The 22,342-nt window shown below is 31.0% G+C and overlaps 1 protein-coding gene across 3 annotated transcripts in view; it reads right to left on the bottom strand.

The window, feature by feature from the left end:
- Positions 1–214: 214 nt before the first annotated feature.
- The window catches only part of Sos (Son of sevenless), a 119,303-nt gene continuing 97,175 nt past the window's right edge, over positions 215–22,342 (bottom strand). For 2 of the 3 annotated variants that reach the window (XM_065502141.1, XM_065502143.1), the window contains exons 14-16: positions 1,267–1,498; positions 474–1,188; positions 215–398 (exon numbers count right to left, since the gene is read on the bottom strand). In XM_065502141.1, coding sequence (XP_065358213.1) covers positions 355–398; positions 474–1,188; positions 1,267–1,498 — 991 coding nt within the window. In that variant the 3' untranslated portion in view covers positions 215–354. The remainder of the gene's footprint in view (positions 399–473; positions 1,189–1,266; positions 1,499–22,342) is intronic. The other variant, XM_065502144.1, reaches the window with a different exon arrangement.

The raw sequence follows: 22,342 nt of genomic DNA, 5'->3' as shown, positions 1-22,342 counted from the left end.
AATGGCAATTAAAAGGAAATGTCTTATGCCATTTGGAATTGCACTTAAATCTCACTTAGCGTATAGGATACGTTGGAGGTATCTTATTTGAAAAACCAAAAAATTTTCATATTTAAATATGAAAACGTGTACGAATGAAACGTTCGTCACGCAGGATTAGCCCATATAAACTACTTACATAATTGAAATTTTGTATAGTAAAAATGAAACACAGTTTTTAACAATAGTGTTATACTTTATTGTTATTATTTACTACGGTCAATAATGTATTTTTATTTACAATAACATAACATATGATGAGTAAATACCAATAGTTTTTTGCATCCATATCACATCGCCGGCATAAATATTATATTATTCTTGGTTTGTACTTGGGTAAGGAAACATGGTACCTTTATCTGAAACGTAAAACAGCGAACGCGTAAATGAAGGCGCTTAATGAATTGAATTGTACTCTTGGATATAATAAGTACCTGGATTGTTGCAAATATTACCGCTTAGACTAGGTTTTGGTGGAAGTTTGGGAAGACCATCAATTTTTGGAGAGAACTCCTTTGGCGATGATCTTGGATGTATAGCAGTAACTGCAGCAAGCACACTGTGATGATGAGAATGTGCGTGCTGGTATTGTGGGTGATGTATTGAAGGAAGTTGATGTTGATGCTGAGAACTTGAGAAGGAGGAGGTAGAGGAACTTGATGTGTTTTTGAAAAATAATTGTGAATGATTACAAATATCAGAACTTTGATATCCAGAAGGGATATGGGGCGAAATGGGTGTCATAGGTGTCATGGGTGATGTGGTTGTCGATGAACTTAATGCAGGCGATATCGATTGTTCATCCGATGTAATGTTTGCTGCTGTTGTATTCAAATGACTTAGGTGAGGAACCACAGTTGGCGCATTTGCAGGACTTGTCGTTAAAGAAGGCGTCGCTATCATTATAGAATTCGACGACGAAGTGCCCGACGCCCCGGACGTAGATGTAGAACGTTTTTCAATTGCTGAATTACGTCGTATCATAATACTGCTAGTATTAGGTAATAACAAACTATTACCGCTCATAAAATCGTTTGTTTGGACACGAGAACTGGTACCAGTGGAATGGTGAAGCTGATGGTATGGTTGATTTTGATTAATTCTCGGAGGAATAGGTGGTGGACTTAATTCGCCATCACGTGGTGGTAGCTATAATTTAAGAATTCATATATATTTATTAATATTGCATTTCTATCACTAACTTTTACTCATATTAATTTGACCTACCATTGGTGCGTCTGGTGCTTGACGTTTTTGAGCTAAGTCAGCACAGCTTTCCGTACGTTCCTTCCTTCTTGGGGGCAACGGTGGTGGCGCTGCTCGATACTCTACATTTGCTGCAGTGGGTACATTTACATGTGGTGATACAGGTACTGTGGGGTTGTTAAAATCTACTGTTACGTCTGTTCCAGAAAACTGAGGACTCGATGAAGCCATAAAAACATTTTCATGCGGACTGCTTTATTAACAAAAGAAAATTTAAATATTTTTCGGATTATTATTACTGAATAATTAAACTATTTTACTCATAACAAAATTTTTTACCTAATAATAAAAAAATAATAATATACACCTAAAATGCAAAATAAAAAGTGATGTTTTCATAAGTTTATAGGAGAAGCAAAAAATTATATAAAATGAAAACTACTTGAGATATTGAAACAAATTTTTCAAATCTGAATTACAATGACTCTAGAAATATATTTTATAAAAAAAAATCATTTTTTCAAAGTACACTTTAAGATATGTGGCTTACGTTTTTTTGAATAGTTGTTTTCTGAAACAAAAAAACGTATCATCAACATAAATTTGTATGAAAAAATAAAAACTTAAATAAAAACATTTTTTTTATTTTAAATAAAAGCAGTTTATATATCGAGCCGTTTTCGCACAAAAGACGTAACCGACCAAAACTAAATTTTACAGGAGAGCATTTTTTTAAAATATCTTTGGAGTAGGCTATGATGTTATTTCTTTAAAACTCCGTTAATAAGTATTATCATATCTGAGATATAGGATGCAGTTTGATTCAATTTCATATATACACTATATCCGATTTTTTTTGGCGCATACGATATTAATATAATTATGTCGGTTACGACTAAATTTTTTTATTAAAAAAGAGGAAATTTAAGTGTAATACATCATAAGTTTTAATTAAGTTAATACATAAGCAAGCACACATACAAATTTAAGTAACATTTAAATTTTAATGGAAAAATAATTCAAAATTAAATAACATCTTGGTCAGTTTCTTCGTTTACATTATTGTCATATCTATGATTTAAAAATTCATTATGATATTGTTTAGGGATCGTATTTTTATCACAAAGTAATTTCAAATCTTTGTATTTACGGGCACTTATTTTATGGAAGTCATTATACAATGGCAAAGGCTCCTTAATATTTTTTGGAGTTGCGACTTGATCGAGTACTTGGATTCATACAACGTTCTATTATTTCCGATTCTTCAAAGTATCCATATTTAAGTTTTATATTAGGAGCGTTCTTTTCAAAATAAGCTGACCTCAAATTTTTAAAACACATTTAAAACATTAATAAGTTCAAAATTTTCTTTTAAATTTCATATATTTTAAAAGAAAATTTAGATGTAACCGACACCTTGCTATTAAAAAAATTCATAAATAGGAAATAAATGTGTACTTACGTCTTTTTTTATTTTTCTATTGAAATTTTTTTTAAATTATCGATTTCCATAAAAAACGAAAATAATATCATGTCGCTGTCGTCATTTTGCGAAAAGGGCTCGATATACATTTTTAATTTTATTATGTTTTTTTATTTTAATTACTAACAACAACTTTTTTAAACTAAAAAAGGTTCTTCATTAAATTTTCATTAAAACTGCAAAAAATATTCAATTGCAACAAATTTATTAAAAAAAATTAGGATACTACCTAAAATAAGGTAAAAACGATTTATTAATTAATTCCTTAAAGCATATACAGTAGCCCAATAAAGTCTACATACAGGAATTCAAATACATTTTTTATATTGAAAGCTGTATTTGTAAGTTAAAAGTAAAACAAATAAATTCATGCTAAAAAAATTAAAACTACATCACTTAAGTCGGGTTTAGCAACATTTCTTATCAAGTCCAAAATTTCACCTTTATTAGAATTTTTGATTCTGAGTCAAATAACGATTTTTTTTCGGGGTTTTTTGTGCTTTAATGTTCAAAATATTTTGAAACTTAAAAGCCACGCCCACAAAAAAGTAAACGTGACCTAAAATAAAATGTTCGTTATTTTACTCAGAATCAATAACTCTAATAACGGTGAACTTTTGCAATCGTATTGGGATGGTTTCGCAGCTTTACAATATATTTCTCACGGACTTTCTTAAACTCTTCCTTTACCAATGTCACTTCTAAGTCTCTGTGGATGTTTTCATTTCTTATGTACCACGGTGCTCCCGTCATGGTCCTAAGAATTTTAGATTTGGCCCTCTGCATAAGATCAATACTGGTGCACAGTGGTATGAGAATAAAAAACGAGGGAAATATATCTGTAACTTCTTAACCCTTACTCCGATTTGAATGAATGCGCAAAGAGGAAGTGTAGTCGGGTTTAAGTTTTGAATTTGGACCTCATGAGCCCACCAGGAGCGGGACCAGGGGTTCCCAAAGTAGGACACCTCGGGTATGTACAATTTTTAAAATGATCCTATTTCTTCGTCTGTGTTCCGATTTTAAAAAAATTACACATATAGAATCTCCTCGCACTACATAAAACCTCGTCGTAGCTATCTATTATCTCTTATAGCTTAGGAGATATTAGAACATTTTTACCCACCCTACTCCAGTTTTTATCCATTTTTCTTTTATAGGATTAACAATAGATGTATATATCAAATAAAGAAAGAAGTGTTTAAAAATCATGACTGAGTCCAAAGTTACATGCATTTGAATTTAAAAAAATTAAAAAGGCGATTTTTCGCAATTTTTGGGGGAAAAAAGTACTTTTATTCTTTTTAAGTTATCTAAAAATTTCTAAGAGGATGTACACTTGGCCGCATAAGTTTGCGTACAAGAACGAAAATTAAAAGTATACTCTAATTTTGGATATAAAAATAAACGCTACTCATTTGAAATTTTTTATATAAAACTCTTAAATATTTCAGAACACAACTGCATTGTAAAATGCATATTTAAGAATCAACACAACTTACAAGAATTCAATTCATAAAAAAATTCAATTCCACATGTAGGCAAAAGTTTGCGTACATAAACAAAAAATAAAATATTACTGATTTTTATAAACTAAACTGTATTTTAATAATAAGTTGGATAACCCCGACGACCAAGAACATCATGAAGGCGTTTTGTCATTGATGAAACCAGTTTTTCGGTGTATTTGGAACTAATATTTCTCCATTCCTCAGCTAATACTGTTTGAAGCATTTCCTTCAATGTTATTACATGGTTTCGTATTTTTCAATCCAGCAAATCCCATAAATGTTCTATGGGATTTAGGTCTGGTGACTGCGGAGGAGTTTTCAATTGTTTTTGTTTTATTAAACAACTACCAAAGCCTTGTGTTGTGTGTAGTATGCTTTGGGTCGTTGTCTTGCAGGAATATATAATCATCTTCAATGCCCAATTTGCTAACACTTTCTGTAAGATTTTTCATTAGAATGTCTAAATAGACCTTATGATCCATTGTCGATGGAAAAAATTCTAAATTTCCCACGCCTTCACTTGTCATGTAGCCTCGTACCATCTCTGCACCACCACCATGCTTAATTGTTGGTTTTAAATTTTTGGGACTAAGCACTGTACAAGGCTTTCTCCAAACAAACTGACGGTCTTTTATGCCAAATATGCAGTACTTGCATTCATCCGTGAACAGAACATTTTTCCAGAACTCTGGAGGCATTTTTATGTGTTCTTTAGTGAAAGCAATTCGTTTCTGTCTATTAACTATCAAAACTGGAGGCTTTTTCCGTGCTACATGGCTTATATAGTTGGCCTTTTTCAAAATTCTGAGCCAGTCTCTTTGGGCACATGTCTATTAAATTGTGAATTTAAATTTTCAGCCATTTTCGATACAGCAAATCTGGGGTTTTCCTTCACAGATTGCATTATAACCCTTTTTTCGAGTTCAGTTAATTTTGGTTGACGACCAGAACGAGGCTTTGAGACAAAAATTCCAGCCTTTTTAAAATTTTTTATCACTCTCTGGATGGAGGAGTGAGTACGTTCAACTACTTGATCGATTTCGCGCAGTTTTCCCTCGTTTCCGTAAATGTATAATAATTTTACGTTCAGCTATATTAATTAATTTTCTGTTTGCCATTTCTTGAAATTATTCCAATTTGAAACAAAAAATTTTCAAAAATCACTTTTATGATGAGTTTGAAACAAAAACTGCAGTATTTTAGTATCACACAATAAAAAAAACAGTTACAAATTACCTTTAATTTTTATGTACGCATACTTTTGCATACACGAAAAGTTAGCAAACCATTGTTTTTAAGCTGTCAATTATTACCAAACTTTGCAAATGCAAAAAGAAAATACCTATCATAATTTTCAAATGTTTATCTATAAATAAAAACCAATTTCATATGATTACCGTTGTTACTTACGACTAAAATAGCCTGTTAAAATATATAAAGTAGTTTGTACGCAAACTTATGCGGCCAAGTGTATAATGAATTTGTACTTTTTGAAAAGCTAACTTTACGTCAAATATTTTAAATGAAAAAAAATTTATACTTTTTGATACCTAGGGGACCAGGTCCATTCAAAAAATGCACTTCACTTCCTCTTTGCGCATGTGAAATTTCATTCAAATCGGAGTAAGGGTTTAGAAGTTACAGATTTATTTCCCTCTTTTTTATTCTCATACCACTGTGTGGTGTTGCTAGCCATTCCCCATAATTGAATTCCATATGTCCAAATTGGTTTTAAAACGGTCTTATACAGGATGACTTTAAATTCAAGGCTTAATTTTGATTGGTCACTGATTAACCAATGAAAGCTAGAGGCTTTTAAATGCATGTGAAGTCTCTTGGTTTCTATGTGTCGGCGCCAAGTAAGCCGTCTATCTAGATGAATACCAAGGTATGTGACATAATCAGACTGCGGTATATTAACGTTGTTGAGTGTGATAGGTGGGCAATTTCCTCTCCTTAGAGCGAACGTAATATGTTTACTTTTCAGCTCATTTACCTTTATTCGCCAGTTTTTCAACCATGACTCCACACGTACGAGATAATTTTGTAGTTGACTAGATGCCATGAATGGGTTTACGTGTGAGCTAATAATGGCGGTATCATCAGCAAATGTTGAAATTGTTAGTTTATCGCACGTTGGCAGGTCGGAGGTGTAAATCAAATATAATGTAGGTCCTATCATACTTCCCTGTGGAACGCCAGCTCTAATATTGTATTCTCTCGTCACATAATCATTGTACTTAACTCTGAAAAGTCTATTCGATAAATAAGACTCCAGCAATTTATGAGTACATAGTGGTAGTAAACATTTGATTTTATGTACTAGACCTTTATGCCATACCCTGTCAAAAGCCTGAGCAACGTCTAAAAAGACGGCAGAACAATATTTCTTTAATTCAAAAGATTTTCTAATCTCTCCAGTTAAACGTTCAATGGTGCCATGATGTTCACGGAAACCAAATTGGTGTACTGGGATAATGTTTCCATCATTCAAAAAAGGTGTTATCTTTTCCTGGAAAATTTTCTGGAATAGCTTCGACAAACAAGGGAGTAGGCTAATAGGTCTATAAGAATATGGCAGGGTTAAATCTTTACCCGGTTTAGGTATCATTTTTATTTGAGAAATTTTCCAATTTTTTGGATAAATTCCTAGTTTCAAGATCGCATTAAACAATAAAGAAAGCATAATTATTGCCACATTTGGTAAGTTTTTAATCATTGATGGCGTTATTAAATCATATCCCGGTGATTTTTTCAAGTTTAATTTATTTTTAATTACTCTATTAACATCATCAGGATTAATATCGAATTGGGCTGCATTAGCCATTGTTGAAGCTGACAATTCTTCTAGCTCAAACTCATTTGCCGTGGAATTGGGTTGAAATACTTCACTTAAATGTTCAGCAAATACTGAGGCTTTTTCTATAGCACTTCGTGCCCAGGTTCTGTCAGCTTTTCTTAAAGCACTTTGTGCCTCTACCGGTGGCTTAATATTCCTCGTTGCCTTCCAAAGAGAGAAATTAGTGTATTTTGTACTTGCGATACTCTTCTAAATGAAGGGCTCTTTTAAGTTTTCGTACTGCTGCGGACAGCCTCTGCTTTGCAGCAGGTGATCTATTATGTTGCCATTCTCTTCTGAGTCTTCTCTTTTCAAGAAGAAGTCTTTCAATATCCGAATTTGAAATAGGCGTATTAGTTTTTGAAGGGATTAGGCTCCTAGAGTGTTCCAGAGCCGAAACAATCAATGACGTGAAGTCATTAACGGTCCTATCTATGTCTTCCTCACACTGTAAATTAGGATTTGTGCAGATATGACTGCTGATATATTTCCTATATTTTAGCCAATTTGCCTTAAAATACAAAGAGTCCTTAGGAAATCTTGGGATGTTGGGTCTCTCACAATAATTAATAATTACAGGAGAGTGGTCAGAAGATAGATCATAGGATATTTCTGTGGATATTGCATTTCGAATAATATTTCTACATATGGCGAAGTCTATTAGATCAGGAATTTTTCTAGGATCAGTTGGCCAATAAGTTGGGTGTCCAGGAGACACGAAATCTAAGCAATTTTTGCGATCAACTAGAGCTCTGGGTTTTACCAGTCGCGAACCCCAATATGTATGTTTGGCATTGTAGTCTCCACATGCCAGAAACCGATCTCCTAGTGTCATAAAGAATTCTTCAAATTTCTCCTTGGTCATCGAAAAACGTGGTGGGATATATGTAGAGCTCAGAGTTAATTCTCCATCTGGGTATTCAAGGCGAATAGATGTTGCTTGTATATAATCCTTTGAAAACGCATCTAGGGCATAGTGTTTCAATCGGTTTCTAATTATGAAACCGGTACCGCCATGTGCCTTACCATCCGGATGGTTTGTGTAATAAAATGAGTATCCGGATATATTAAAGTTATATCTATTTGTAAGATGTGTCTCCGAAATTAACATCACATCGATGCTTTTACTTAACATAAAATGGGAAATTTCCGATTTGTGCTGGTTTAAACCATTTGCATTCCAGAAACATGTCTTTAAAAATTTTATTTTCTTGTCAATAGAATTTGAATCATTTGGTTCTGTGCTATCAGAAGCTCTTGTATTGTGTTTTGCATGGATGACATGAAGTTAGTCATATTTTGATTAAGAGAGGAAATATTCTCAGTAAGTGCTTGCATAAGGTTTTCCAACCCTCCCATATTTTGGGGGACTTTTGGCTTTTGATAACCCGTTTTTAAAAAACTGGCGTATGAGCTGGCTCCAGCATTAATTGTAGCTCTTTGGTTAATTTCCTGTGATAATGGATGAGCCGCATTTATTTTATCATTTGAAAAATCTACTCCAGAGCTTAGTGGTCTAGATGTAGATACCGAATTTGTAGGTGTTGATTTAACCATTTCACCTCTCACCAGCTTTTGCCTCTCTCTTAATCTTTTTAGTAACTCCTTGTAGACCGGGCATCCGCGATAATTAGCGGAATGATCTCCACCGCAGTTACCACATTGTGACGAAGAGTGCAGGCCTGTGTGTAGGGTACAATAAGAGGTTCCTCTATATTTACTCTACGATTCAATAAATATCTTAGAGAGTATATACGGTGAGTTTAATTTTTTTTAATTTCACATCTTCAGGCTCTAACTCAACCCTAAACATTGGCTGAGGAACCTTGTCTCTATTAAATATATTGACTACATTCTTTGTCTGATAGCCCAATTCTTCCAGGGCCTCCTTTAATATATTGACGACGTATATATAAAAATGAAATGGCCCATGCGTGTAATAGCATCACGTGAGATAGCTGGAGCGATTTGGCTGATTTTTTTATTATTCGATTCGAAATTTTCAGATGGTTTCTAAATAAAACAAATTCAAAATTCAAAAATCATTTCACTTCTAATTTATCTTAATAACAGACATTTTTTGAAGAAACTTGAAGAGCTAACAACACTACCTCCATTTCACTACTCAAGAAATTCCATTATTAATTATATTCATTTATTTCGGAATAGCGAACAAGTATTGAAAAAATCGGTGTTTTGAATATGTGAAATACAGTAATTTCTGCATCCATTCATTTTCTTTAAATCCATGTTTTGTTCATTGAATTAACGTAAATATCGGAAGTAAATAATTCTTATTTTGTTAGTTGCATCATATCATAAAACTAAATTTCATGAAATTTCCTAAATAATATATTTTGTTTTTTGTTTTGAAACCGAATTTTTTATAACATTTGCTGATTAAATTCTTTTTAATTTCATTGGCGAATTTATTAACTTAAATAAAAACATAAAATTAATTGATATTTGGCATCTGTGATATATTTTGGGAGAAAATAATAATTAGTTAAAAAATCACACTAGAAATCTATCGTTTTCAAAACTGATTTAAGCGTCTGTCAACTCGTATTTTAATCCGCCCATATATCCTCGTATTAAAAAACATACAGTGTTGGAAAAAATAATAGGCCGCACAGTGGTATAGAATAAAAAAAGGAAAATAAATCTATAATTTCTAAACCGTTGTTAGTCCGAAGTGTTGTAGAGTTTAAGTATTGAACTTGGACCTCATGGGCCCACCAGGGGCGCGGCCAAGGGTCCCCAAAGTAAGACACCTCGGGTCTCGGGTTTGTGTTCCCATTTTTGGGATTTTTCAACACTTTTTTGGGAATTGCGGTATTCCTGATTCCTGATTACAAATTTCAAAATTTGTTTCTAGTTTTCCATTTCCAATAGAAAAATCTGTATAACTGTATAATTTCATTAAAAAATATTCATAATTAAAATTTTAATTTGAAGAATGTGTATCTTTCAGATACATACATATGTGTATAATACCATTCAAATGACATCTTGAACATATTGATGAAACATATCGAGCCCTAACCGCGAAAATAACGTAAGCGCCAAAAATCAAATTTTTGGCGCTTACGTTATTTTCGCTTCGTTTTTTTTTTAAGTTGTGCGAAGGATTTCTTTGAAAATTAAAAACTAGTCTATTAATGGTCTCATATATGCGATAAATGCATTTTTAAGTTAATTTTGTGAGCAACAAATGTGTTTTGGCGCTTAAGTTATTTTTACCGCCACTATTATAGGCAGCTGAGACTAAAAAGTGGCGCATACGATAAATGCTTTACAAAGAAAAAATATTGTCTTAAGTTTCGAAAAAATTTATTTTCTTAAAGTATGTAGTTTATTATAAATTTTTAATAAATCATAAAAAAGATTTAACCTAATAGTAGGTGCTTAGGGAATTAAGGCACATCTTCTTCATCTGTTTCGTTTAAGGCGTCTTTAATATTTTGGGAATGTTTTAGGCCAATATATTCGTTATGAAAACTTTGAGGAATACTACTTTTATTGCAAAGAGCTTTTAGATCGTTAAATTTATATGAGGAAATTTTTAATTCTGTGCTGTATAGAGGAGGAGGTCCACGGACCGTATAAGTATTAAATCAATGTTAATAGTCTTTTCCTCGCTATTATCAAAATAGCCGTATTTAATTGTAATCATAGTTGTATCAAAAATTGCAGACCGCATCGTGCTTAATTTTAATTTTATTTTGTTTGGAAGAAGCAGATCAGAAAACATTTTCCAGTTTAGAAAATCAGAATGCTTTAACGATATACACTCATAACAGTAACGGTTTGTTCTTGCACTTCGAATAACTGTAGGCCACTCACTAGGAGCCCATACAGTTCGGTTTCGAGTAAATGATTCTATTGTACTGTGAATAGAATCAACAGGCATCATAGTATGACCTGGTAGTAAGTAAGTAATTTTAATAGATTTAATTAGTTTCATTTTATTGTGATTTTGATCGGCACAGCTATCGCAATACAAACTTAAATCGTTCACAGTTTTCCTTTCGTCTAAAATAAGGAGATATTTGTACATTGCTGTACAAATTTCATTACAACCTCGTTTGCCGTCTTTTTCACCCCATAAAAAACACAATCCATTTCTTGTCCCGTTTTCATAAACACTTAAATTGTAATACGCGTATTTTCTTGAATAAAACAGTGTAATATTTTTACTATGAGGCGTATTCAAAACTTTTTGAAGGTCGAAACTAGCACATAAAAACAAATTATTTTCCGTCCTTTGTTTTTGTTCCTTCAAAAAAATATGCTTGATTTGATCTTTGTCCAATTCTCTGTTCTCGATCTTTTAATATTTTTTTGCGCAATGCATGAAGTCAACCAAGCTCGCTGTCTTATTTTACTCATGCCCCAATAATGTTCGTGAAGTGCCTGGCGATCTACTTCAGAAAATTTTGATGCACAATCATTTCCACATTTTTTGTTAAGACAAGGATTTGGTTGAAGAAATTTTTGAGCACTATATATAAATTGTTTTTTTTGTTTTTTATAGCCCCGTTTTCCAACACATGTTTCTTCTTCGATGGCGTCATTATCAATATTGGACTCGTTTTCTGTGTCACTGTAAGGCACAAGTGACATTTCGAAAACCTTAAATAATTTCAAAAAAGTTAATAACATAAAAAACCTTTGACACAAAACACTGAACGGAACACATTTTACTAACTAAATCAGTGCAGAAAGCAATGGCCCATAATCATAGTCAAACACTAAAGTCGGTTCTTTTTAAAAACAACTTTAAAATAAAAACCTGCTTTTTATTAATTTGCAACCATAGTCAAAATTAAAGTATGTTTTAAATTGAATCTACTTTAACTGGGTGCCACCGCAAATGTAGAAAATGTTTTCATACAACAAAAAACAGACAAGTGGCAACGCTGAACAGCTGACATACAAAATTAAAAAAAATCAAAAAAATGTAAACAATAAAAGTAACCGGGACATCTAAAGAAAGAAAGTTGTTTGTTGTGGAAAAATGGAAAAGATAAGATTAATATCATAATTACGACATTTTGGTACTAATTTTATTGATAGCTGTTCAATAATTGCAAAATCTCTACCAATATCTTGTACCTTAAACATTTTTTACTTTGTGACGAACTTTTTTACTCGGCGAAGAACAGCTGATGCTGTTGTTAAACGAGTTAAAACCAACTTCAGCTAGTTTTATATTTAGAGTCGACTTCAGCGTCAGAAGTATACTTTAACTTGTCTATGATAGACGTAAAGTCCACTCTTAAGTAAAGTCGAGTTTAATTCTCTTAAAATGTACTTTATTTTTGACTATGATTATGGGCCAATATGTTTATAGGTTTCAAATTAATAATAAAGAACAAAAACTATAATTTCTGCGAACTTAATTTTCAATAAACCAAATTACAAAACAATATGACTGGATCTCGAACTCCACTCCTCACGGTTGATGTAATCCAATTGCATATTTCATAAACAAGAAAACAAAACAAGAAATTATAAAATTGGTGAGAGTGAACAAAAACAAATTTTCCCGTTAATTGTATTACAATCTATTTTGATTTTCTCTTCAGTTTTTCGGATACTCTTACTTTCACTTATTGCTTTTATGGCGCTTAAGTTATTTTTGCGGTAAAGCAAAAAGGTGAGTGGCGCATACGATATAATTGAATTTGCGTTATCTCTGTATATATAAACACTTCATTTTTATTATTTCGGGTGTTGATGCGCACGACACTTTTCTATTGATTTTCATTAAAAAGTCAATTTTGAAAAATTGGCACTTACGTTATTTTTGCGGTTAGGCCTCGATATGTACAGTTTGTCAATGAATTGTTTTCAAAACTGAAAATAATCAACATATTTATAATTTAATTGATAAATAAAAAGAATATTTTTTCATTTTTTGCAGATTTTTTCTTACAATTTATCTTCTTTATTTATTTTAAAGTAGTAAGACAAAGGAAACCTAAAATTCTAATTATAGTGAGGAAGAATGCATGAAAAAAGAAAATAAGACAGTATTCAAGAGTGTCAAATAATTGTTTTCAAAATAAAGTACTATGGGATTATATATCTTCTAATATTTTGTGCGTACACCTTTACCATCAATCGCAGATGCCAACCTGCTCAGAATCAGTTTTAGAATATCGTATACAAGGGAAATTTTGAACCATTCTTCATTAATAAATCTAATTAACTCATTTTTATTTCAAAGGCCTTTTTGCCACCATTTTATTCAAAAAATTTCATGTTTGGGAATCAAATCTGTACTTGGGAGAGGTGTATCAATAACCTTTTTGCAGTTATAAAGAAACCACGGTCGTCATAAATATGATTTATGTTTTGGTTCGTTGTCATGGTATAGTTTGTTTTTAAATTTTTCGTCATTTTCATGGTAAAGAAACCGAATTTTTTGAGCACTAATAGTCAGTAAACCTTTTAATGGTCATTACGTCTTCTACAATTCTAATTTATCCCACTTGTTTACTTGAAATACAACCAGAGTATGAAAACAAACAAAACATTTCGCAAACGTTTGCAAAATGTACAAAACAAATCAAAATTTTTATATTGTATTGTACATGAGCAAAAACAAAACAAAAACTTTTCAAGTGACAAAGAGAGAAAACGAAACGATTAGCTTTTCACTCATCTTCATTATTTAATTTACCGTTACAATCGTACATTTGAGTACAGAACAGATAGAGAAACGTATTTTTTATTCGTTTTGTTTTTTTGTACTGTGTTCTCTATTATAATGAGTAAATCAATTACCAAACGTTTGTTAAACGTTTTTTATCAGAATGTTTCAATATTGTTCTTACTGTTTTCTTTTTTAGCTGCGTACGTTTATATTAATGTACAGTTTGCGCTCATGAGCAAAAACAATACAAAACAAAATATGACAATCATTCTCATTGTTTTTGTTTGGTTTTTGTTTTAGTCACTGCAAAGAACAAAACAAAAAGAATGCAAACGTTTTGATTTGTTTATTTCCGTACTCTGAATACAACCCCACACCATTACAGACAATTTTCTAAATTTGATCGTGGGTATTATATTTTTGTTTCCAAGGGCAGTCAGTGGTTTCTCTAAACCATGTTTGGTCCACCGGGGCTGTAGAGCATTATTTTTGTTTCATCACAATAAATAACGTCATCCTAACACTCTATTGACAGAAAAATGTGATAAATAGCTAAGTGTAGTTTTTAATCTACATTTTGCCCGAAAGTAACGGCATCTTTATAGTTACTCGCGATGAACATTTGTTTTTATTTAGACATTTTGAACTCATTCATGCGAAACTGATAGTCCACATTCATTTTTAAGATCCTTTGCATGCCTCTTTGTGAATTTGTTTCAGTAGTTATTATTATTTTCTTTCAGTTCATTTTGTAAGAGCCATTTTTCTGCAAGTTGATTTATTTAATTCCAATTATTCTTCCTTCCCAACACGGTTTATAATGTTATACACAGTTCTTAGTTACAAATAAAACATTTTGCTTGAAAAACAACAACACGTTTATGCACATCTAAATATCTACGGATAAGGGATTTTGTATTTTTTTTAAATATATGAATTTTTTGACAATCAAAAAATTCATGGAATATTTTTTTGAAAAATATGACAAAAAATGCTTTTTATTGAGTTTTCGCAAAAATAAAAAAAAAAATCTATGTATGAATATATTTTAGTGAAATTTTACAGTTACAGTACAAATTTTGAAATTTGTAATCAGGAATCCCACAATTCCCAAAAAAGTGTTGAAAATCCCAAAAATGAGATTTTTAGTTTTTTGGCTATAATATCCATACCGGGGGCGGGGTTATCGGAACCCATTACAAAATAAAGTGGGTTACTATATTTTAATATCGACTATTCGATTTCAGAAATGTTGCCCTAAATTTGAATTTTACATAAAAATAGGCCTTTTTGGATGGACCTGGCCCCTTCGGCATCAAAAATATCAAAATTGTTTTCACTTAAAATATTTTACATAAAGTTAGCTTTTTAAAAAGTTTTGTTACGAAATTGTACTTGAATTCAAATATAACGATTTTAAGGGCTGATTTAAAAGTAGCATAATGCTTTCAAATAACAGTGCTGTAATAGCAAACTGTAACATATCTGTGGGCATTATTAAATAAAAGCTTTCAGTTGTTTTGATCGTTAGTTGGCAACGCTGTATTCGAATATTCAGTTAAAGAACATTGTAGAAAGTACACCAAAGATGGCGTATGTATTAGTAAGATCTAGAATATTCGAACTTTGACAGTTAAAGAGCAAACTAGAGTGCAGATGGCAGTGTTATAAATAGTGGCAGAGGTTGCAGTCGTTAGTGAGTTTATCAGAGACGCTTTTCGAATAAACATCAACTGAGTGCCTTAAAGTGTGTTGTGTTCTTCGTGAACATTATTCGTGTACATTATAAATTGTGTCTGTATTTCTGAGAATTTATAAACGTGTATAAAAAACATTGAGTGGCTATTTAATTCTGTGGTTGTTGTACATTTTGAATAAAGAGTTGTTACAATTTTTAAACTACTAAACGGCTTTTATTTGCAATCAAAAGTATCCGGTTTATTTAAAGGAAATAAACCAATGTTTTGAAAAGGTTAAAACGTAACAGTATAAACTCATTATAGATCTTCTTATAAATTTTTTGAGATCACTTAAAAAGAAGAAAAGTATTTTTTTACCAAAAAATTTGCAAAAATAAATCGGCTTTTTAAATTTTTTTAAATTCAAATGCATAACATTGGACTCAGTCATTATTTTTAAACAAATCTTTTTTTAATTGACACATACAATCAGGAAATATTTGGTTCCGCTGTTATCAAAAAACTGGAGTAGGATGAGTAAAAATATTGAACATTTTATTTTCAAATGCGAATATCTCCTAAGTTATAAAAGATAACACCGTACGACACTAAATATTAGACAAGAACGGGATGATATACGTCTGAAACTATTAATTAAATGGAGAAAAACTGCGTATTCAGTTTTTTATTTCGTGATCATGTTTCCTTTTAAAAGGACTTCAAATTTTCAGAGGAGTACATTTAAAAAAAACAAGTAAGAGTGCTATATTCGGCTGTGCCGAATCTTATATACCCTTCACCAAATTATACTTCAAAATTTTTAGGTAAACAAAATTTAATTTTTTTTCCAGTTGTTTTTTTAATTTTTTGGAAAAAAAATTTTTCGATTGTTATTATAATTTTTTTTTTTTAAATTTAAAAATTTTTTTTTTTTAAATTTAAAAAAAAATTTTTTTTTAAATTTTAAAATTTTTTTTTAATTTAAAAAATTTTTATTTATACTCTACACTAACTACAGATAATACTTAAACAGGTTCGAAAATACGCCACGTAATTATGTCGTAGACTCACAACCAGTGCTCCTGAAAGAGCGGGAAAGCCACAGTCCTCTCAACAACACTCGTTCCTCGTCTAGTCTTGCGACTGCAGCACGCGGAAAACCAAGTATAGACAGAGTACCCTCTTGCCAATACTCCCAATTCCTCCACACTAGTATTTTTAGTAGCCAGTAATTTAAAATATAGCAAAGACGTGTACCCACTGCCTTTAGTAGCTCTTACCTTACTGGTCCCTACGAACCAACTCCTCGCTGTCGACTAAAAGCTCGCCTTTTATACCTTTTGTGTTGTGTACGCACATGTGTTTTACATATAATCATGATCATGCATGCATTAAATCTACACACATTTATACATGTGTTGTACTCACAACTTGTTACAAGCATGTGTTTCGTATACGTCACCACCATTGCTTACAACCATGTGTTGTTACAAACATCTGTTTTGCACAGGGCTCCACTAGATGGTTTTGATGTAAATCATACTTGTCCAGTTAGCAATAGGTGGAGTTACTATTCACAAAATATACGTTATATTCAAACCATACAATAATATAAAAGAAAAATATGAAATAGTAGACTAATAATAAAACAAAGCTCAACATTTCAGTCTAGCACAAAATCAACGGTACGTCATAATAAAACAATATAAGAAACAATATCAAAATATAATATAGAATAAAATCACAAATAACAAATATAAAAATAAGGACTGTTGAGAACAAAACGATGCCTGCAGACTTTGGTCGTCACAAGAGTTCGGCTTATATAAAACTTAATTGTGCTGAATTTGGTTTGAATATGTTTATAATTATGATATTTATGAGAGCCTAACTATTTTCAAATAGGGAAAATTAAATAGGCTTTATCCTTGGGGCAATATAAATGTTTGTGCCAAATTTTGTCGAATTATCTTTAAACTTGCGACCTGTAGTTTGATTACAAGGTTTAAATGGACGGCCGGACAGACGGACGGACATCGCTTAGTCGACTCAGAAAGTGATCCTGAGCAGTGGGTGTTGGGACAATACTTTTGTATGTTGCAAACATCTGCCCTACCCTATTATACCTCCCCCACTATGGTGGTGTAGGTTATAAACATGCTCTTTTCTTAATAAAACTTTTTTATATACTAATACATTTTTTTTATATTTTAATTTGAACTTTATATGGGGGATTTCATGTCAAGTGAACCAACTTTTGAAATCGATGTCTTCCGATCGGGATGAAATTTGCACCAAGGTTAGCTCTATTGGATTACTATCCAACACAATTTTTCAACAACATCGGTCGAGAACTCTCTGAGTTATAGGGGGTAAAATTTTGACAATTTGGTCAAACAGGGGTTTTTTCTTATCCATGTAACTTATTACCTATTGTTCTTAGCAAAATGTGTTCCAAATAGTATAGATAGCTATTTCTTCGATCTTTCGAAAAAAAATATTTAAAAAAAAAAATAAAAAATTTTTAATATTTTTTTTCCGAAATCAAAAACTTTTTTGACTTTTTTTTAAAATACGCTATTTTTTTTTATTTTTTTTTTTCTTAAAATAAAGTTTAGATATTTTCCTTGAACACCTACTTGGTCGCTTAGTGGGATGCGAGTGGGATATCTATCAAAATAAATATTTTGTAACTCAAAACATAAAATTTTTGACTTTTTTTGCAAAATCAAAAACTTTGTTGACTTTTTTTTTTCAAAATGGACCCTTTTTTAATCTTTTTTTTTAGGTCAAACAAAAGCTTAGATATTATCCTTGAAGACCCTTTTGGTCGCTTAGTGGGATGCGAGTGGGATATCTATCAAAATAAATATTTTTTAACTCAAGACTTACAATTTTTGACTTTTTTTTTTTGCAAATACGATTTTTTTTCCAAATGGGCCCTTTTTTTAAAATTTTTTTTGTAGTCAAAAGAAAGCTTAGGTCCATTCCTTTAAGATATTTTTAGTCCCTTAGTGGGATGCGAGTGGGATATCTATCAAAATAAATATTTTGTAACGCAAGACATACAATTTTTTAATTTTTTTTTGCAAAATCAAAATTTTTTTCCAATATGGGCCCTTTTTTAATTTTTTTTTTTGCTCAAAAGAAAGCCTAGGTCCATTCCTTTAAGATATTTTTAGTCCCTTAGTGGGATGCGAGTGGGATATCTATCAAAATAAATGTTTTAACACAAAAATTGTATGTCTTGAGTTACAAAACATTTATTTTGATATATATCCCACTCGCATCCCACTAAGCGATCAAAACCATCTAAAGGAATAGGCCTAAGCTTTCTTTATAGCAAAAAAAAAAATTACAAAAAGGGCCCATTTTAAAAAAAAGTCAAAAAAGTTTTTGATTTTGCCAAAAAATCAAAAATTGTATATCTTGAGTTACAAAATATTTATTTTGATAGATATCCCACTCGTATCCCACTAAGGGACCTAAAATATCTTAAAGGAATGGACCTAAGCTTTCTTTTGACTAAAAAAAAATTTTTAAAAAAGGGCCCATTTTGAAAAAAAATTCGAATTTGCAAAAAAAAAGTCAATAATTGAATGTCTTGAGTTACAACATTTTTATTTTAATAGATATCCTACTCACATCTTCCTAAGTGACAAAATAGGTCTTAAAGGAAAAGACCTAAGCTTTCTTTTGAGCAAAAAAAATTTTTAAAAAAAAGTCCCATATTGGAAAAAAATTTCGATTTTGCAAAAAAAAATTAAAAAATTGTATGTCTTGCGTTACAAAATATTTATTTTGATAGATATCCCACTCGCATCCCACTAAGGGACTAAAAATATCTTAAAGGAATGGACCTAGGCTTTCTTTTGAGCAAAAAAAAAAAATTAAAAAAGGGCACATATTGGAAAAAAATTTTGATTTTGCAAAAAAAAATTAAAAAATTGTATGTCTTGCGTTACAAAATATTTATTTTGATAGATATCCTACTCGCATCCCACTAAGGGACTAAAAATATCTTAAAGGAATGGACCTAAGCTTTCTTTTGACTACAAAAAAAATTTTAAAAAAAGGGCCCATTTGGAAAAAAAAATCGTATTTGCAAAAAAAAAAGTCAAAAATTGTAAGTCTTGAGTTAAAAAATATTTATTTTGATAGATATCCCACTCGCATCCCACTAAGCGACCAAAAGGGTCTTCAAGGATAATATCTAAGCTTTTGTTTGACCTAAAAAAAAAGATTAAAAAAGGGTCCATTTTGAAAAAAAAAAGTCAACAAAGTTTTTGATTTTGCAAAAAAAGTCAAAAATTTTATGTTTTGAGTTACAAAATATTTATTTTGATAGATATCCCACTCGCATCCCACTAAGCGACCAAGTAGGTGTTCAAGGAAAATATCTAAACTTTATTTTAAGAAAAAAAAAAAAATAAAAAAAAATAGCGTATTTTAAAAAAAAGTCAAAAAAGTTTTTGATTTCGGAAAAAAAATATTAAAAATTTTTTATTTTTTTTTTTAAATATTTTTTTTCGAAAGATCGAAGAAATAGCTATCTATACTATTTGGAACACATTTTGCTAAGAACAATAGGTAATAAGTTACATGGATAAGAAAAAACCCCTGTTTGACCAAATTGTCAAAATTTTACCCCCTATAACTCAGAGAGTTCTCGACCGATGTTGTTGAAAAATTGTGTCTGAGTTACTATCCAATAGAGCTAACCTTGGTGCAAATTTCATCCCGATCGGAAGACATCGATTTCAAAAGTTGGTTCACTTGACATGAAATCCCCCATATATATAAAGGATGAAATTTTGACATTTAGTATAGAATAATTGTAAAAGCCAAATAGATTTAAACCAAATAAGCTTTAACAAAAAAACTGAAATGGAATTACAAAATCACTTACTTCATCTACGGCAAAATAGATCTGATAGTATTATTACCGGATTATCTGATGACCTTATAAACCTTTATGAATCTATTGTGGCCTTGTGTGTTTATCTGAAAGTTGAAATTACCTCGGAAGATGTTATTAATGATATTTACATCAAGAAGAAAACAGCAGTTCTTGTAAAGTTTCGTCATGTTTGCATTCGTGATAATATAATGTCTTCATACTTTAAAACTAAGTCATTAAAGCGTTCTGATGTTGAGGGTGGATCTACAGCAACCCGTATATACCTAAATGACAACTATTCTCCTCTAGCAACTAAGCTTTTAATGATGTGCTGGAAACTTACTAAAGAAAAAAAATTATCCGCTATAGCATTATAAATCGTGAATTTCCAAAATGTAAAATTACAATGACAAATGATGATGTTAAGACTGTTAATTTGTATGAATTAATTGAACTTTTCAATGTTAATGTTTAATTATTTAAAAAATTATTTTGTAAATAATTACCATTGCTTTTTATATATTGTTATTTTGATTATACTAAGTAACTTCTAAACTAAAACTAATATTTTTATATACACAATATAATGCTATTTTTGAAATTAAGAGTGATTTTTATTTCGTAAATTTTTTGATGGTCAATAATAAAAGTGAGTTCTTTTGCTATTGCTTATTTTACCATTTTTGTTTATAAATAGCTTTGCTTTTTTCCACTGTCTATATATTCTTATATTGCTTAAATTTGATTAAACATTTATTTCCTCTAAATTTTGCTATTTTGAATATGTTTGCATTTACTATTATGGTGGGTAGTGCACTATTTGGGTATTTATGCATTACCTTTACTTGTTCGCTAATTGTGTAATTGCTTGTGGCGTGCATGTGAAGGAGGTGTGTGATCCTATAGTGGTGTACTGTTTTCGCTATAATGGAAAACGGTTTATCACTGTAATTAAATTTATTTTTTATATATTTTTTCTTTATTGTTAACTACATACATATATTATTTATCAGTCAATGAGGAATTATTATATTTGTGCTCTCCCTAAAACACAAACTTAGCTTTTCTTGGAATGTCCCATAATTTAAATCTTGGTCCTGTAGCCAGAGATGGTTCCTTGCGAACCAAACTTTCTACATTTCCTGGTAACTTAAACATTGGTCATGTTAATGTCCAAAGTTTAAGTAGTTCGACTTATAATGTGAAACTTGAGGAATTTAAGTTCTTATTTTAAAATTCTGGTCTTGATATTATTGCCTTAACGGAAACGTGGTTTAAGTCGAATGTTTTGTCCCAATCAGTAGCACTACCCGGTTATAATCTGTTTTTATATTTCTGAAAGATTACATTATAAAACTGTTTTTCGAGGAAATATGTATGGTATAAGTGAATCTCTATTTATTGAAATTTTTGGTAATGTAGGCGTAATTTAACTCCCCAATGGACAGATTGATGTATTTGAGGAAATGCATAGTGATTTATTTGATAGATTTAGTAACATTATCGTAACAGGAGATTTTAACTATGATCTATTTAATGTTTATAAGTCTAACAATTGTCGATCTTTAGCTTACCGCTGTGGATTAACATGTTTACACAACTGCTTACGACTATTTTGTCTTAAGTAAACCATCCTTAGTAGAATATAGTGGTCAAATGCAATTCCCTTTCTTATTATCTAATCATAGTTTAATTTTCATCTTTATATATATAATTCTTCTGTACGTGTGTTAGTAACTGAACTCCTCCTTAACGGCTGGGACGATTTCTATGAAATTTGTTGTGTGTATTTGAGTGTGTCCCTGGATGGTTTAGATTCACAATTGACCTATATAGGAACAATGGGCATGGCACCTCCCATACAAAGTAAAAATTTATTATTGCATATCAGGGGTACTATTATAGTGGGAGTCTTCAAACTTTGTGTGAGCTATGGCAGAACAAAGTTTGCCGGGACAACTAGTTTGTTATAAATTTTGTCCACAACTGCTAGCTAATGACATTTACCTTAAGGATTATAA

The sequence above is a fragment of the Calliphora vicina genome, chromosome 2, assembly GCF_958450345.1.
Source record: "Calliphora vicina chromosome 2, idCalVici1.1, whole genome shotgun sequence".
In the NCBI taxonomy this organism is placed as follows: Eukaryota; Metazoa; Arthropoda; class Insecta; order Diptera; family Calliphoridae; genus Calliphora; species Calliphora vicina.
This window is presented reverse-complemented; position numbering and strand designations above follow the sequence as displayed.